Source organism: Oncorhynchus masou, chromosome 26 (genome assembly GCF_036934945.1).
Source record: "Oncorhynchus masou masou isolate Uvic2021 chromosome 26, UVic_Omas_1.1, whole genome shotgun sequence".
Lineage (NCBI taxonomy): Eukaryota > Metazoa > Chordata > Actinopteri > Salmoniformes > Salmonidae > Oncorhynchus > Oncorhynchus masou.
The window spans coordinates 18,511,603-18,530,658 of NC_088237.1; the positions used below are offsets into that span (position 1 = coordinate 18,511,603).

A 19,056-nucleotide genomic window follows, 5' to 3' on the forward strand; every position below is an offset into this window, starting at 1 on the left:
TGGAGGCTGCTGAGGGGAGGACGGCTCATAATAATGGCTGGAATGGTGACCATGGAAACCACGTGTTTGGTACCATTCTATTGACTCCATTCCAGATATTATTACGAGTCATCCGTCCCTCAGCAACCTCAACTGGCACTCACTATAAACAATTATGCACAAATGTAAGGATGGAAATTGCAACAAATTCATGGAAATATATTGATTAGTTACATGTTAAAAAATTCTGATCACTTAAAGGGATTTGACTGACATGAATTTTCCCTCGGCCTAGAGTTTGGATGGGATGCATCTGACATCTACTGGGCATAGTTGGTATTTTTACAGTAGACAGGCGATAGTAGACCTCCATATTTACAATCCAATGATAAAGATTCCAGGCCTATTTATATAAATACTATAACACATTGGCTATTGTCAAGATCTTGATAATTATTTTGTGCAATATGAACGCTTTATTGCATTGCAGAAGAAGGAATGATCAGTAAGGTTATACTAAGTTTCGTTTTCGATTCACTCACCAGCTTCCTTCTCAACACATCATTTCCTCGTCAGAGTCCCGAACCATATGGAAAGAATATAACTGTGTATAGCAGGTTGAAGAAATGACGGAATCGACAATAACTAAACTTATTTGTGCTAATCGTGGATCAATGAACGTCGATGAATTAAATGCAAATTTTTACGGTGACTTGCAAGTCTCGGTGCGGGATGTAATTACGAATAGAGCGAAATTTTGTTTTGTTGTTTTTAACGGAGAGCAAAGGGTGGTAGCCAAGACTGGAGTTCGATTGTGCAAATCCAAAGATTGCCAGGGATGCCGAAATTTACATTTTTGTAAACGATTCATGCTTGGGGATTGCCCATTCAACCGGAGAAGGTATGGAACTTCAACGCTTCCCAATTTTGATACTGTTGTTACCGTGACGCTATTTTAATTACAAGGCCTGCTCTGGGGAACTTTTGGCACATAGCCTTTCCCTTTGCTTCATGGCAGGGATCATAATTACAAATCATTTGACTGCAAATTGACCGCAAGAATCCCAAACAGATATAATATTTCACTGAAACGTAATAATTTCAAATCTTGCTTACGTTTGTATACGATCAAGTCTCTCTATATTATGCTTTTGAATACGTGGAACATATTTCCCAAATTAAAATCACTTGCAGCTGATCTCCTGGTGTTTTTAGTATTTTATGTCCAAATAAAAAATATTAGTTTTTTTGGCTCAGAAAACTTGGGGAGCAAATATAAAACAACCGTTGTTGCAAGTTTTGGAACCCTGGTTTATGGCGTATTGGTGTATATTGAGAACCCCCAGGGTTGCCAGGTGAAGATAATATTTTTTTAATCAAATGACCTCTCAAAACCCACGCACAAGGCCTGAGAACTATTCCTCTATTTGTTCCACAGCAAGAGAGGAGTTACCGCATTTATCCAATAAACCCTTTTTTCCATAACGTTATCTAGCAGTTAGGAAGGAATATTGCCATAATTTGTAACGACATAGGCTGGGGTAAAATGAGGTTTTCCATCAAAATAATGATCTTTGAGTTTAAGAATATGTCGCAAGAGAAAAGATAATTCACCCTTGTTAAACATTTTCCATCAATGGATGTCGATTTCACTTATTTTGACTGCTATAACTAAGCAATAAGGCCCAAAGTGGTGTGGTATATGGCCAATATACCACGGCTAAGGGCTGTTCTTAGGACACAGAACATTAGATTGATAAGCGTGAGTGAGCAGTGACGCCTGTTTGAACATTGTATTTGATTATTATGGCCATTTGTTTGTTTTAACCTGCTCGTCTCTACCTATTTATGTAACCACACTGACTTAAATACCTCATCCAAGTCCGTGTGGTTCCTCGTTCTGAAAAGACCCAATCTGTGGCAGTCACAACCTCTTCCAGGTCCTAATACTTATAATAGTTTGGTTATTATGTGCCAAAAGAGCAAGGATGTCCTTGTTACTAAAGCCAATTCTAAAGTATAGTTTCACCAGTCATCTAACTCAGGCATTTCAAAGGCGGAGCACACAGCAACAGGGAGCCAGGGAGGTATGCATTTATTAACCAAATCCCCTACTTTAATCTTGAAATACAACTGCAACTTTATTCTCAAAATATTGCCACTTTATTCACAAAATAAAATATTAACTTTATTTTAAAAAATACATTTCAAATTTATTCTCGAAATGTTTCAACTTTATTCTAAGCTTTTCAAGTTTATAAAGTACAATCCGTGCCCAAACAAATCCAAGTACAAGTATGTGAGGATATCTCTGGGGTGGTCTGAGGGGGGCTAGGCCCCCAAATAGCCTTTTCCTGCAATCTTGAGCCAGAATCACTATGCTTAATTCTATGTCAGAATTTTTTATTTTTCTGTATTTTTAAGCATACAGTGCTTACATTTTCCCACGGTTGTTCAATTTGGCTGGACGGCCAGCTCTAGGAAGAGTCTTGGTGGTTCCAAACTTCTTCCATTTACGAACAATGGAGGCTACTGTGTTCTTGGGGATCTTCAATGCTGCAGATATGTTTTGATACACTTCCCCAGACCTGTGCCTGGTTCTTTTTTAAAGAATATAAATATGCTTTTCTGTATCTGCTAAAATCGTGAATGTGAGTCTTATTCAGTACATTTAGTAATTGCTTGCTTTTCTAAAGTCTACCAACATTGCCAGCAGGCATGCCAGCTAAGATAGTGAGACAAGCTAGCTGAAATGGCTTCTTGGTGACCAGCTCTAAGGTTGGGAGATATAGCAATTTTCTGAAGTTGGCTAGGTGGCTCAGAGTATTACAGAGAAACACCAACAAAAAAATGAAATCAAAAAAATAATACAACTATTTTTTAAACAGGGCAAATCTTAGGAGGCACAAATCTGAGGGGGACTACTTTTAATAACTTTTCCAGTAGGCCCTATCCAAAATATTCCATAATTACGCATGAAATTACGCATTGCATTCAAAAGTTTTTCCATTGTGTGCTAAGCTAAACGTAGTTGCAATAAATAGTAAGAAACAGGCCTGGGCATACTATCATGCACTGATCAAATACCCAATGAGAACAAACGTCTGTTCAAAGTCTATTTTTGATTTACATTTGGTTGAGTTGTCAACTAATATGAATTCAACGTGAAATCAAATAAAAATCCATCATATTCGATTCCGGTTAAAAGTTGGGTGAGAAAAATACGAAATTCCCTTACGTTGATGACATTTTGCAAATCCAATCAGTTTCCATGTTGATTCAGCGTCATCACATTACACACGTTTTTTAATGACATGTCAACAACGTTGATTCAACCATTTTTTTGCCCAGTGTGTAGGATCCCTATTTTTACTGTTTCCAATGGATTAAGTGTAGGCCTATAGCCGCATCCCTCTGGCCACACCACGTAATTTCAACGTGGATATTTTTGTAATATTTGTTTGAGATGTTGATCAGTGAGATTTCAATATTTATTCACCCACTCAGAAAGACAGCCAAAAGTTTGTTGAATTCCCAATGTGTTATCACAATGCTCTCAATGAGAGCCGCACACTCTAGGAGCTCAGATGCAAAAAATGTAATGTCCAACGTCTTTAAATTAAAGATCCAGGCAGCCTCTCGTTTCAACAATAAATGATCGAGGTCACCCCCTCTCCTCTCCTAAAATGTATTTTATTGAAATGGATAGCATGATTGAAGAGAAATGCACAGCTGTTAGGAGCTGTTAATGATGATGGCATATTCATTGAACTGATGAAAACTAACCAAGCGCTCCAGGACAAGTTGTCTACAGAAATTAAGGAACTTAAAATCAAGAAATTCAACCAAGACAAAAAAGACCAGCCAGAGGACAAAGGCTATTTCTGGAGAAACCCTGACAAGGGAGGTCCTGCTCCGCCTCTCCATGACAGACGCAGGAGAGATGCCGCTTCCTTTTGTCCACCCCCGTCTGGCCAACCTCTTCAATCCCCGTCTGGCCCCACCTCTTCAACCCCCGTCTGCCCCAACCTCTTCCACCCCCGTCTGCCCCAACCTCTTCCACCCCCGTCTGCCCCAACCTCTTCCACCCCCGTCTGCCCCAACCTCTTCCACCCCCGTCTGCCCCAACCTCTTCCACCCCCGTCTGCCCCAACCTCTTCCACCCCCGTCTGCCCCAACCTCTTCCACCCCCGTCTCATCTGCTTCCAGTGGCAGTTTTTTATCCAACGAGAGACTGGGCCGACGGAAGGGCGGAGGTGGCCGTAGGCCCGCGCACCGTCGAGATGCCGCACCCGACGTGGTAAGAAGAAACGACTACCAGATTGCAGAGGGGACCGCTCACACGGTCCCAGAACCCACGGGACTGAGTGTCTTTAAATTATCAAGCCTTTTGTGCCTACAACTCAGTGCAACGATTTTGATGTTAAGGTAGACATGTTTAAGTTTTTTAGAAGCATCCGTTTCAGGGAATACTTAAGCTCCCCTAATCGTGGTATTTCTACTGAAATAGTAGGTTGCTCACCTGTACATACTCCGACACCTTTTAGAAGTAAGAGTTATTTTATACCTCCAGCCAATCGCAATCACTCCATTGAGACATATTGCAGACTTGTTGTTCATTTCCTTAAGAACAAACACGAGTACATATCTTTCCATAATTTACCTAAGGATGAAAAACAGGCTTTGCTTGATTTACAATCCGATACTTCAGTCTTTACCCACCCTGCTGATAAGGGTGGGTCAGTTGTACTCATGGATGGGACAGCTTATGTAAATGAGTGTCATAGACAACACCTTTTACAAGAAACTCCCACCGCCCAATTTCAGAACACGATCTTTACTGTCCTAGATAGCCAAAAAATAGTGTTATTTTTTGGTTATTCAACACCCTAAAATTGCCACTTTCTATACTTTGCTGAAATTACACAAGAATGTTACAAAACCTCCAGGGTGCCCTATTGTAGCGGGCATTGATGCAGTAAAAGCCCCTCTATCTACTTTTGTAGACTTTTTTTATTAGACCACTCGCAGAACAGCTCCCCTCCTTTGTAAAGGACACCAGCAGTATGATCTCTATCATTGAATCTCTTGGTCCTCTCCCTGAGAATACTTTGTTAGTTGCTTTTGATGTTGAGTCGTTATACACAGAAATTCCACACGAGGGCGGTATTGAAGCTATGGAACATTATCTTCTGCAACGTGACCCTAATGAACTACCTTCCAGTGCATGCATTATAACATAGGCTGAAATAGTACTCACACACAACTACTTCATGTTTCTAAATGATTTCTTTATTCAGACGAAGGGTACTGCTATGGGATCCCCAATGGCTCCTAACTATGCTAATTTGTATGTGGGTTACATGGAGAAATAGTCTATTTTCAATCCTCTCAAAAATGTTTTCTTGCCTAACATTATTATTTGGAAACGGTATATTGATGATATTTTTGTTCTATGGAGGGGTGATGCAAAACAGCTCCAGGCGTTCCAAGCTTTTCTTAACTCCTGTTCTGAGCATTTGAGATTTACTATGCAATCTGATACACGTCAAATCTTGATCTTGTGTGAAAATCATGTTCTATACACGGGTCTTTACAGGAAACCTACTGATCGTAACAATTTGTTGAGGGCTGATAGTTGTCACCAACTTAATTTGAAAAATGGTTTGCCCTACAGCCAATTCTGTCTAATCAAAATAATTTGCAAAAAACAATCAGATTTCGATAGAAATGGTCAGATTAATACTGCCATTGAGAAAATTCAAAACAAAATGAGACTCGCAAAAAGAAGCATTCTTGCGTTCTAACTACTCGCTATTCAAAGTGCTCTGAACAAATTAAGGGAATCGTTCACAAACATTGGTACATTCTAAGATCCAATGATAGTATTGGTAATGTGTTTCGGACGTTCCCTTGGTCGTATTCTCGCGGGGCAGAAATCTTAGAGATCAATTGGTAAACTCTGATTTACCAGCACAAGATATCCCTGCACAACGTCTTCCACCCATACTGGATGGAAACTACAAGTGTAATGGCTGTGCTCAATGCAATGGCACTTATAAATGTAGATTCTTCAAACACCCCCAAACAGGGAAACAGATCCCAATCAAAGGTGTTGTCATGGGCTCCACTAAGGCAGTTGTTTATCTTATAACTTGTCCTTGTGGTAAAAAAAATTGTGGGTAAAACAAGCGTGAATTAAAAGTATGAATCTCGGAGCATCGTAGCACCATTAGGTACAAAAACTCGACTTACCCAGTTGCGGCCCACTTTTTGGAAGCAAACCACTCGATTTTGTTTCTGCGTTATATTGGCATCAAACATGTCATCCTCCCTAGGAGAGGGGGTGACCTCGATAATTTGTTAAAACGAGAGGCTGCATGGATCTTTAATTTAAAGACTCCCTTTCGTCTCAACGTAGACTTTGATCTGAAGCCATTCTTGTGATTATTGTGATTTTGCTATTGTAAATGTTTGTAGGCGTATGTAGCCAAATTGTATCTATGATCGTACGCTATCCATTTATGTTTTTTTGTATGCTTTTTTAATATGGAAATTAACCAATGATATCAGGCCTCACCCGGCCATGATTACAGACACCTGTGTGTGTCTTTTGACACTATATAAACGAGTCACCCCGCAGTGTTTGTCATTATACCCTGATGAAGATAGCTTGTCAGTAGAAACGTTGGACATTACATTTTTGCATCTGAGTTCCTCGAGTGTGCAGCTCCCCTTTATTTTCAAGTGTTCCATTCCGCTAGCCAGCACCTCGCCTAAATAGGTGTGCGTTTCTTTCACCTCTAGATCACTATGCTCTCAACCATCTAAAAGCACAACCAAATTCCAATGGAAAAGTGATGTCTGATTTTGGTTTAGGGCTCGTTTAAATTTCAATCGCACTATAGCGCTGAACTCCGGAGATACAGATTGAATCAAGCTCTTAGTTGTCATCTGTCACGGATCCCTCTGGAACTTTCATTGTGCACACCTGGCTCCTATTCCCACTGATTGTATTTGTATATATGTGCCCTTTGTTTATCATGGTGCTGTCGATTATTGTTCCAATGTCCGTTGGTGTGTGACCACCTGTTCTGTGTGTTTTGGGCTTTCATGCCATTGTGGATAAAACATGATTACGGGTCTCCTCCTGTGTGTTAATCATTGTGCGCATGTGTATTTATTCAAGGAACTCCTCGCTCTTTTGTTTGGGTTTCAACCCTGTGTTTTGTGTGTTTGTTTGGTCTTTGTCCCCGTGCCTTTACACAGCACGCCGTAATTTTGTGTGTTAAAAAAAACTATTACGCATTCCTGCGCCTGTCTCCCGAATCTTTTCATACCAGCGGGACATCATCTAAATGTGTTATCACTGCGCTCTCAACTATTTAAAACCACAACAAATTTCAATTGGGAATACAATATCAGATATGTTTTATGTATGCATCTATTTGATGTGTTATCACCTTCACAGACCTGCAACCTTTGCATGCTATTTTGAACACACACACTTTCAGTAATTACATAAGACATTTATACATAAGACATTTATAGTTGATTATACAATGGGTGGGTCTAATCCTGAATGCTGATTGGTTAAAACCGCATTCCAGCTGGTGTCTATTCCACAAGTTACCACCGGCTAAATCTATTAAGTTAAAATGCCTATTTACTCTGTTCCATTTGACTGCGCATTTGACTGTCTCATCAGCCCAGCCAGGTAATTTATAAAAAGCATCTAGACATTATCTCACATTTCTTTTAGACTGACATTTAGTTTTCAACAGCAGAGATTTGTATAAACCTTGCTGTCTGTCTCCCCGACATTTGCCACATTGTTTCAATATTTAAAAAAATCTCCAACTGTCCAATAGTAATTAATATGTTGTGATGATACAGACAGGCAGGCAGTGTTTCTCAGCCAGTCGAAATCATGAATCAGCTGGCATCATTTGTATGGATATATACACATAAATGTCAATTTAAAAAACGTACAACTAAACGGAGTGCAGCTAGTTTGCAGACTTTTCAGCTTCAGTTTTAAGTGATTGTGTTAGCTGTGTTGTTGGCTAGCTCCTCTGAACAACAGTGTCCTGACGAGTGAACACCTTTTCTACACCAGGGGAAATCGCTCAATGTTATGGATGTATCCAAATAAATGCAATTTAGAAAAAAGCTCATGCAAATGCAGCTACTTTGTTGTTATTCTGGCTGCACTGTTTGACGTGACTGTAAGTTAGCCGTAGTTGGCTAGCTAGCAAGCAAGGGATAAGAACGTTACCAGCCAGTATGGCAATGTAACGTGTAGAATGAACGACTGGGTTGCGTCCATTGATACAGGACAAAAAGCCCGAACAACTGGGTCGTGTCTCTGGCAACCAGCTTGTGTAGCAACCCTAGATTTGTGTCAGAACAATATCTTGTGGAAGGATGAAATTGTATGAATAAATGTAACTAAATAACGTTAATGAAAATATGTGAATCATTATTTGAATATGTTGGTAACCCGTTGTATCAAAGTGATAATGCCATTGAAGTCAGTGTTTGGAGGATATGTTGGCACGGTTTGCCAACATATCCCATGCCAATATATCCTCCAAACACTGGCGTCTCGGGCATTATCACTTAAATAAATACTGTTACATTAGTTTGTAAGATAGCCTTAACTTAGGACGCATGACCCGACTTTCGCCTCTCCCGAGCCCGTTGGGGAGTTGCAGCGATGAGACAAAATCGTAATTGGATCACATTTGGATATCATGAGAAAAGAAGAAGAAAATGGTCCACCACCCAAAGGACATCCAGCCAACTTGACATAACTGTGGGAGGCATTGTAGTCAACATGGGCCAGAATCCCTGTGGAACGCTGTCGATACCTTGTAGAGTCCATGCCCCGGTGAATTGAGGCTATACTGAGGGCAAAAGGGGGTGCAACTCAATATTTGGAAGGTGTTCCTAATATTTTGTACACTGAGTGTATTTTCCACATAGATTTCACGTTACAATACATTGACAAATCATGATGATTCAACCAGTTTGTGCCTAGTGAGATGGAAGGTTGTATCAAGAAAATGTTTACTTTTGACTACAGAGGAGGATGTCGCTTCAACCATGACATGACCTCGGGGGAGAACAGCAGAATCCTGAAAGAACACGGACTGGAGGAACTGAACAGATCTGAGCTGTGCACCCTGCTGCTTCAGAATGATGGCTTCCTCTTACCACCAGTATGTAACACTGCAGTAGGCTCCTTTGCTAAAGTATGATCTGTCTGGTTAAGGCGTTGTGTTTAGTGATCATAATCTAAATTAAGTTCATGTTCCGCCAATCTTGTGCTGTGGTGTGCAGAAATATACATGGAATATCCCAGAATATTGTGTGTGTGTGTGTGTACTCATACATGCATGTGTATGGGTGTGTGTGCATGCATGTGTGTTTGTGTGTATTGTTTTCTCGTACAAACATTTCCTTCTGCTAGGTGTGCCACAACTACAACAACGGCGTTGGAGAGTATGGCAAATGCCTGGATGGCGAGACATGCAAGAGGCTCCACATCTGTGAGATGTATCTCAGGGGTAGCTGCAACTGTCCCAGGTGCCATGATTTCTACGAACCCCACCCATTCAAAATCCTGCAGGACAAAGGGGTGCCCAACGAGCTCATTGCCTCCCTGAAGTCGGTGTACATGAACATCGAGTGGTTGCAAAAGCAAGACCGTGTCATGCAAGGCAAGGGGCAACATCAAAGAGCTAAAGCTAATGCAACCGCTAACACAAGTAACAAGTCTAACAGAGGCCCACTGAGCACTCACGGTAAGACCGACACGGTTATTAGCATGTTAACTCATAAGTTATTAAATAATATTGTGTTATACCTTAATATAGTTTTACTAAAATGTAAAGATGGTAAAGTGAGTTTGTTTAATTAATGAGAACATAGCATTTAGTGGAACCTAATGCTACTTCCTAATATCTTCAGAAGTTAGAAGAAATAGTGTGTGATTATAGATGCGTTCTCATAACTGCAACCCACCTCTCACATGACCAGGGGCCTACTTGGGTCCCGACTCATGGTTTAAGAAACCCACTGGCTTACCCAATGATAAAGATCCATTCATGATAACGCATTAATATACGTAGGCTACTCACCGGTGATGGCCGATTCGCTTGAGCCAATCAAAATAACTGGTTCTTTGCTGAATATTGGCAGGTGTTGAGAAAACATTTGGTTGCTTCTGCAGACAGATTAGTCTTCTCTGTTCAGCAAGAGGCATTTGCATATCATACAAAGTTTTTCCCGCGATTATATTTATACATTAACGAAAGGCGTATAGCTTGCTCTTCACTGACAACCGCAACAATATAATTACAATACACAGAACAGTTGTGTCCATTGAAGTCAGGACTGGCAGGCATCTTGAGTGTACTCATGAGCATGATACTGCTACTCCTGCTGCTGCTGCCACCGCTGCCCTTAACACAAGCCAGAGGTCCAACAGACCTAGTCAAGGGAACGGCAATACTGCACGTAGCATGGTGGTCATGCAGTCACATCATTGATGTCAAGAATCAACATATAGGTTAATTGTGGATTTCTTGTTTAAAATAACATTTGGCAGAAACTATTTTATGTGCTCAGTTACAGTGCATTTGTATGATTATTAACTGGTATTAAGATCCGATGAGTGATGAACATTAAGAACAAGTTCCCAGTCACAAGCTATCAACATGTATAGATGTTGATTCTATTGGCATGGTAAATTACATGTCCAGGTCTCTTTTTCAGATAAAGCTGAAATATGCATGTACTTCATCAAGGGCAGTTGCATACACGGTGGTAAGACAGCATTTTCAAAGCATAATTTTATGAATAATCAATGCTTAGAGCTTAATAAACATAAGACTTCAACACCTAACTTTACTCATATTTCAGATAAGTGCTTTAAAGTCCACTCTACCATGCCCTACCAATGGGAGGTGAGGGAGGGACTAAACTGGACAGCTTTACAAGACAATGAGGTGATTGAGAAGGACTATTGCGACCCAGCAAAGACCTACAGGTGGGCTCTACCTTTAAAAATAATTATCTTGAATGGGCAGTAACACGTAGGGCTCTTGGTCCATGGGGGGCAAATGTTGCTAGTTATTAATGCCATGTACGCTTCTAGTTAGTGTGATATACAGCTTCCCCTATTGTGATTGCTGATTGTTCTGTCTTTTCTTTTTTGTCTAGTCGGGGAGTCCAGCCTGTGTGTTTCGATACGATGACCTGCGGCCTGAACAAAGCCCGGCGTCTCTCCACCGTCTCCTCTGTGCTACAGCCTACCTTCATCCTCACCACGGAGTGGGCCTGGTTCTGGGAGGACGAGTTTGGAAACTGGATCCAGTACGCATCAGCAGTGAGTGACGACGGTCACTGTTGAATAGTGATGGTTGAATAGGACAGAGTTCAGTCCCTCTTTAAATAAAAATGATGCAAATAATGCATAACCTCCATGTTTTCTGTCTTGCCCTACAGATCAGTGGACACAGGGCAGCCACCATCACCAGTGAAGACCTGGAGAAGAGGTTCCAGGAAGACAACAAGGCTGTGATGGAGTTCACCGCGGGGTCACAGTCCTATGAATTCAGTTTCCCAGGTGAGCACAGATGACGTGATATCCAAGATAAACCAACTGCAGCCTTAAAACTATATACACCAAACATAGTATATTACGAACAGATATGCAGTGATTCTTACAGCTACTGCTGTATGTGACAAATTGAGAGATTTCTCGACGGAGTCACTATGTTAAAACAATGACATCTGCATGTGAAGTGAACTGTCTGTTGTTACAACAGCTCTGCTCCTTTTCAGACATGATTCAAACAAACAAGCAGTACACCACCAAGAAGGTTGTGAGAAGACGGCCTGTGTTTGTCTCTTCAGCTGATGCACAAACTATCAAAACCAGGTAAGATAAAGCTGTGAATGTTTTTTGCATGGATCAATTTGCTCTTGAAATGACTCTCCTGGGGATTGTTCACTCACTTCACCACTCGGCTCCTCATGTGTTCTCTTGCCTTGAAATATGTCTATAGAAGAGGAGTAGCTGACCAGGTGCACGTTTTGATTTTGCCGTAGCACTATAGCCTTGTACGAACCATCCTGATGAGGCAAACTTACATTCTGTTTCGCAACACGGATACAGTCTGGCAATGACCAGATTGAAACCATTTGAGCACATCCCTCTCCCTCCACCGTACAGCCGGACCAATCAGCGTCCTCTCATAATCTGTGGGGGTGGTTTAGTTGATGATGACAACGAGAAGTGCCTGGAGGTTGGTGTTGATGCTGCTATAGCAGCAGTTATTAAAGAACTGGAAGCAATAGCTTAATTGAAAGAACAGCAAAAAACTGCATTGAAGGCTTTTCTTGGGGTAGAAGATGTTTTATCGGACTGGATTCGGCAAGAGCTTGATTTACCAGCTAGCTCCGCTGGTAGGCTGGACAATAGAATAAGTAAATATTCACCCAAGGCTGAAGAACAGCCAAAGGAACATTGGCTGAGCTGGGACACCAGCGCGAGGCCATAGCAAATGAATTGAAACAAACCTTCGCTGAGCCTCTTCTGACTGAAGTTGTGATCTGTTTCACGTGTCCTTGTGATTGTCTCCATGCCCCTCCAGGTGTCGCTCATCTTCCCCATCCCCTGTGTATTTATACTTGTGTTCTGTGTTTGTCTGTGTTCGTTGCCAGTTCATCTTGTTTGTCAAGCCAACCAGCGTTTTTGTGTCAGCTCCTGCTTTTCCCCAGTCTCTCTTTTCCCATCCTCCTGATCAAAGGCCAGCCGTCCTGTACCTTTGCCCCATCTCTGGATTACCAACCTCTGCCTGACCTGACCCTGAGCCTGCCTACCGTTCTGTACCTTTGCCCCATCTCTGGATTACCAACCTCTGCCTGACCTGACCCTGAGCCTGCCTACCGTTCTGTACCTTTGCCCCATCTCTGGATTACCAACCTCTGCCTGACCTGACCCTGAGCCTGCCTACCGTTCTGTACCTTTGCCCCATCTCTGGATTACCAACCTCTGCCTGACCTGACCCTGAGCCTGCCTACCGTTCTGTACCTTTGCCCCATCTCTGGATTACCAACCTCTGCCTGACCTGACCCTGAGCCTGCCTACCGTTCTGTACCTTTGCCCCATCTCTGGATTACCAACCTCTGCCTGACCTGACCCTGAGCCTGCCTACCGTCCTGTACCTTTGCCCCATCTCTGGATTACCAACCTCTGCCTGACCTGACCCTGAGCCTGCCTACCGTTCTGTACCTTTGCCCCATCTCTGGATTACCAACCTCTGCCTGACCTGACCCTGAGCCTGCCTACCGTTCTGTACCTTTGCCCCATCTCTGGATTACCAACCTCTGCCTGACCTGACCCTGAGCCTGCCTACCGTCCTGTACCTTTGCCCCATCTCTGGATTACCAACCTCTGCCTGACCTGACCCTGAGCCTGCCTACCGTTCTGTACCTTTGCCCCATCTCTGGATTACCAACCTCTGCCTGACCTGACCCTGAGCCTGCCTACCGTTCTGTACCTTTGCCCCATCTCTGGATTACCAACCTCTGCCTGACCTGACCCTGAGCCTGCCTACCGTTCTGTACCTTTGCCCCATCTCTGGATTACCAACCTCTGCCTGACCTGACCCTGAGCCTGCCTACCGTTCTGTACCTTTGCCCCATCTCTGGATTACCAACCTCTGCCCCTGACCCTGGAGCCTGCCTACCGTTCTGTACCTTTGCCCCATCTCTGGATTACCAACCTCTGCCTGACCTGACCCTGAGCCTGCCTACCGTCCTGTACCTTTGCCCCATCTCTGGATTACCAACCTCTGCCTGACCTGACCCTGAGCCTGCCTACCGTTCTGTACCTTTGCCCCATCTCTGGATTACCAACCTCTGCCTGACCTGACCCTGAGCCTGCCTACCGTTCTGTACCTTTGCCCCATCTCTGGATTACCAACCTCTGCCTGACCTGACCCTGAGCCTGCCTACCGTTCTGTACCTTTGCCCCATCTCTGGATTACCAACCTCTGCCTGACCTGAGCCTGCCTACCGTTCTGTACCTTTGCCCCTGCTGCCGAAATAAACATTGTTACTTCAACACGGTCTGCATCTGGCTCTTACCATGATCCTTGATAGAAGTGATACTTAGAATTCAATTTCCCCTAAATGGCACCAAAAGAAGTATCCCTTTTTTATTTTATAAATAACAACTCAGTGGTGTCAAGTGTGCTTACATCTGCGCAATGAGCAAGTATAGAAAAATTGCTACTTCTGACTTTTTCTGGTCTAGCGATCGATGACAGCAGAGCTCGCTGCCCAGACTTGCATCATTAAAAAGAGGAGATTCTCCTGATTAAAAATGCTGTCCAACGTGAAAAAAAATCAAAATATACACATTGTGAGATATTTGGTCGAAATAGACAGACATGTCCTTGTAGAATTTCCCCATAGCGAAACAATGGAGCAGTAGCCTCAACAGTAATGTGTCATTCCTGACATTTGAAAGACTAGCGTTTGATGACAGCAGAGCTCGCTGCCCAGACTTACATCATTACAAAGAGGAGATTGTGGTGTTTTATGTTGTCAGACTTGAAAATAATCTAAATATATACATTTTGTAGATATCTGGCGAAATAGACAGACATACCCCCCCTATAGGAAACAATGGGACGAGCTCTGAAGTTTTAACTTCCAGCAATTGATCACAGCATAATACTCTACCCAAACGTATGTACATCATCAGAAAGAATAGATTATCTTGATTAAAATGCTATAGAACTTCAAAACAACAGAATACATAAATATATTGATATTTGGTGAAATAGACAGACTTCCCCCAAAACAATGGCAGTATAAAAATTCTAAGAGCAGTCTTTTATTTAGCCAGGTTACTATTTATCTGCAACCATTTGCATTTTTTTTACTTTTGTTTTACATTTTGTGGTTGAACTGGACAACCAAATGTATATTTGCATTTTTACCTTTAGGAATATTTTTTTGTTCTTCTACATTTCAGAAAAAGGGCTCCAATCAATCACTCAAATTTCAGAGCTTTACCAGGACAATGGGACAAGGCAGAAACCCCTGAAACAGGATACAAGGTATTATATTATATACAGTTCATACCAGATGCAAGTAACCTGCTGTTTTAGACCAATGGAGATGACTGTTTGTTTTGTTTCTGGGCAAAATAACTGCTCCAATCTGTCCCTACGTGGTAGGCTAATGGTGTATTATGACTGTTTCTCTGTCTCCCATCATGTCCCTATCAGAGAATTGACATTCCGTGCTCGTCAGTGGAGTTTAAGGAGATTCAAGGACTTTTTCAGAACACCATGAGAGGCTTCAGCATCCACCAAATCGAGAGGATTCAGAACAAAGCCCTTTGGGAAGTCTTTCAGTGGTACGTTCCCTAAGACTACATACATTTTCAATTGACAATCACCTATTGATTGGTCAAGAATAGATGATTGATTTTGTCACGCCCTGGTCTATATTTATTATGTTATCTTCATTTATTGGGTCAGGCCAGGGTGTGACATGGGTTTGTTTGTAGTGTGTTTCGTCGTGGGGTGTACAGATTAGTCTATGGCTGCCTGAGGCGGTTCTCAATCAGAGTCAGGTGATTATCGTTGTCTCTGATTGGGAACCATATTTAGGTAGCCTGGGTTTCACTGTGTGTTTGTGGGTGGTTGTTCCTGTCTCTGTGTTTGTTACACCAGTCAGGGCTGTTTCGGTTTTCGACGTTTGTTGTTTTGTATTGTTCGTGTTTTTTCATCATTAAAGATGTATCGAACGAATCACGCTGCATTTTGGTCCGATCCTTATTCCACCTCTTCGTCAGAGAAGGAGGTAGAAGAAACCCGTTACAGATTTTTGATTTTTTTAAACCTTTATTTAACTTGTTAAGCCAGTTAAGAACAAATTCTTATTTACAATGACGGCCTACCCTAGCCAAACCCAGATGACGCTGGGCCAATTGTGTGTCGCCCTATGGGACCCAATCACAGCCGGATGTGATACAGCCTGATGCTCACTTCCTGACTGCACCCACAATAATTGCACATTATACAATATCTCTCTCTCGACTAACTTTCTGTCACAAATAGAATCTCAAAAGGAAATACAAATAATTTATTTGCAATACATTCTGCACACTGTCTACAGTGCTTCTAGAGGACATACACTGATTGCAAGGCAAAAAGATGTATTTCTATTATTCTGATTGCAGGGCAAAGGGATTTATTTGTGTAATTCTGATTGCAGGGCAAAGGGATTGATTTGATCTATTCTGATTGCAATGCAAAGGGATTTATTTGATCTATTCTGATTGCAATGCAAAGGGATTTATTTGATCTATTCTGATTGCAAGGCAAAGGGATCTCATGAAGAAGAACAACAGAGGGAGGAATGTGACGGAGAAACAGCTTTTCCATGGCACAGACTCCAAATACCTCGATGCCATCTGCCTTAACAACTTTGACTGGCGGATCTGTGGACTAAACGGAACAACCTATGGGAAAGGTGAGCTGTCTCATGTGCTTGTGCTATTACATGTCATTCTAATTATTGACATAAATCAACATGATATATCGTTTAATATAATATATTTTCCTGTGATTAATGATTATTGCTTACCCCTTCACCCCCCTAACATCCAATTTCAGGGAGTTACTTTGCCAGGGATGCCAAATACTCCAACAGCTACACTGGCCAATTAAATACGAGGTCCATGTTTGTCTGTCGTGTGTTGGTGGGAGATTACATCAAAGGGCACTCGAGCTTCCTCCGGCCCCCCTCGAAGGACGGAGGGGACACCATCTTCTACGACAGCTGTGTGGATGACGTCAGCAACCCCTCCATCTTTGTGGTGTTTGAGAAGCACCAGGTGTACCCAGAGTACCTCATCCATTATGGTGAGGACGATGCATGGTCACAAGGATACCAGCAATACTACCGTCCAGCTCCTGTACCTGCTCCAGCGCCAGTATACAGACCAGCGGCTGCCACAGCGCCTAGACCAGCACCAGCATACAGACCAGCGGCTGCCACAGCGCCTAGACCAGCACCAGCATACAGACCAGCGCCTAGACCTGCACCAACATACACACCATCACCAACCCCTGCACCTAAACCTGACAGCTCCTGTGTCATTAGTTGAGGCTGACTGCGAGGGACTGAATTGTAAACCTTTTGATATTAAACCGAGGCAAAAACATATGCTTTTGGGAATTAGAGAAATGGATTTAGCACTCTGTTAAATGTTTGACAAATTACAGATACTATTGGGATGCACCTTACTATGATTACTAGATGTTCTGTTTTCTACAATGCAAGCATTTTTGTAGTGCTACTGACATTATATAATGGCAAATTGCGAATCTCACAACAAAAGTAGTTGTGTACATTATAAGCTTTATACCTTTACAGTACAGTGGTTTTACAGTATTTGCTGATGTGCATCAGTTCAATGTGCAATTATGGGTTTCATTCATTTTATTAATATAATCCATCTGTTTTCTTTGCATTATTCATGTTACGGAGGGAGGGAGGGAAATGCAGAATGTTTACATTCTGTCAGAACATGTTATGGTTAGACATCAGATATCCAATGGAAAGGAGAAAGGCCACAGTCAACAAGACAGCCATGAGTTGGGGAGGAGTGAGGAATTTGGGCTGAGGTCAGGTCAGATGAAGTGAGAAAGAACAGAAATCACTAAAGTCCTGTCTAGCAACAGAGATCTATTGGCTGTCCAGATGTGTAAGGACGGGAAGGTATAGCAGGAAGGTTTAAATACCAGTTCTTGTGTAAATATGTCTTTGTCATTCAGTTGTTTGATCCATTGGGTGAATAAACTTGATTTGAGCTTTACTAGTCGTCTATGAGTTTCTACTCTGTTTATTTAGAATCTAACAGTTGGCGCTGCGAGCAGGGTTCACCACGATTTACAGTCGAACTAGAGAGTCCGAATCAGTGGAACGAGCTGGTACCAGAAACAAGGTAGGCACAGTTCCTACACCTGTTACCACCAATTCTGACATCTTGGGGAGATGAGAATCGTAGGCTGAACAATTATAGGATACGGACCCAGAAAACCTGAGTTTATTCAGTAGGCCCATTGTCTAACAACCGGTCGTAAATATATGGTGTAGGGTAGGTTCCATAAGGATAGGTCCCGAGTGGAGCTAGTTCTCTCTGTGAGATCCATGAGTGACATGTAGGATAGGTCCCCAGTGGGGGTAAAAATCACTAGCTAGCTTATCAACAACTGTCATGATGTATTTGAGAGACAACAAGCTCATTCTGCAAATGTATTTAAGTATTCAATAAACATTTGGAGACATAATAGAGTTAACATGTTGACAACAATCTAAGATAACCCCCTCTGTTTTGCCCCATAGTTGTCAGTTTTGTTGCTAAACAACCAACCCATCTATGAGGACTGCTCCATCTGAGGAGTACCAATATGGCGGACGGTGGCTTCAAAACCTCTCATTGGGCAATATGAATAAATAGCAATCTAGGGTTTATATATATCATTGGTAAAAAAAAATAAAAAGACAAGTGACCGGGTCCAAAAATCTGACCGGGTCCGTTCGAATCCGGGTCTAATTGTCCTCGTTCTGATCTGGGACCAACGTTTTGGACCTGTGAAGTAGGGCATCAATTGGGCAATATGGCAGTCACCATACCCTACCTAGCGCAACACCAACAATTTAAAATTGGCAACTAAAATCATTCCAATCCCAATTAAAAGGAAAATGCAGTTTAGCAGGATTAGAGGGCTGGCTTTAGGAACATGCAGAGGGCTCAGAGCAGGGCGAGAAGGCTGTTTGCCCGGCTAGCTGGCTTTAGGACTATGGACAGAGAACATTGACACAGTTCTCCAGAAGACAGTGCAGTTCTATAAGATGGCTAGGTAACTGTTTGACTTGACGTGTAACTAAACTAGAGTGTTTGACCCCTGTGCTGAGCTAGTGCGTAGTAGCTAATTGCAGCATGACATGTTTGTAGAATGTTAAGTCCCCTATCGA

The 19,056-nt window shown here is 42.3% G+C and overlaps 1 protein-coding gene across 1 annotated transcript; it reads left to right on the forward strand.

Moving 5' to 3' along the window:
* The first annotated feature begins 357 nt into the window (after positions 1–357).
* Positions 358–17,893, forward strand: LOC135514940 (protein mono-ADP-ribosyltransferase PARP12-like). The gene is made up of 12 exons (XM_064938694.1): positions 358–880; positions 9,068–9,203; positions 9,455–9,788; positions 10,762–10,812; positions 10,909–11,035; positions 11,209–11,374; positions 11,494–11,614; positions 11,833–11,929; positions 15,038–15,122; positions 15,294–15,424; positions 16,394–16,545; positions 16,689–17,893. Exons 1-12 carry the CDS (start codon positions 606–608, stop codon positions 17,180–17,182), a joined length of 2,169 nt encoding a protein of 722 aa, XP_064794766.1. The 5' UTR covers positions 358–605; the 3' UTR covers positions 17,183–17,893.
* Positions 17,894–19,056: the final 1,163 nt, after the last annotated feature.

What these genes read in the sequence shown, in the direction of transcription:
- LOC135514940 (XM_064938694.1), top strand. Translation starts at nt 606, where the DNA reads ATGACGGAATCGACAATAACTAAACTTATTTGTGCTAATCGTGGATCA. An exon ending in TGCCCATTCAACCGGAGAAG is followed by an intron (nt 881 to 9,067) that starts GTATGGAACTTC and finishes TTTTGACTACAG; the next exon opens with AGGAGGATGTCGCTTCAACC. An exon ending in CGGAACAACCTATGGGAAAG is followed by an intron (nt 16,546 to 16,688) that starts GTGAGCTGTCTC and finishes ATCCAATTTCAG; the next exon opens with GGAGTTACTTTGCCAGGGAT.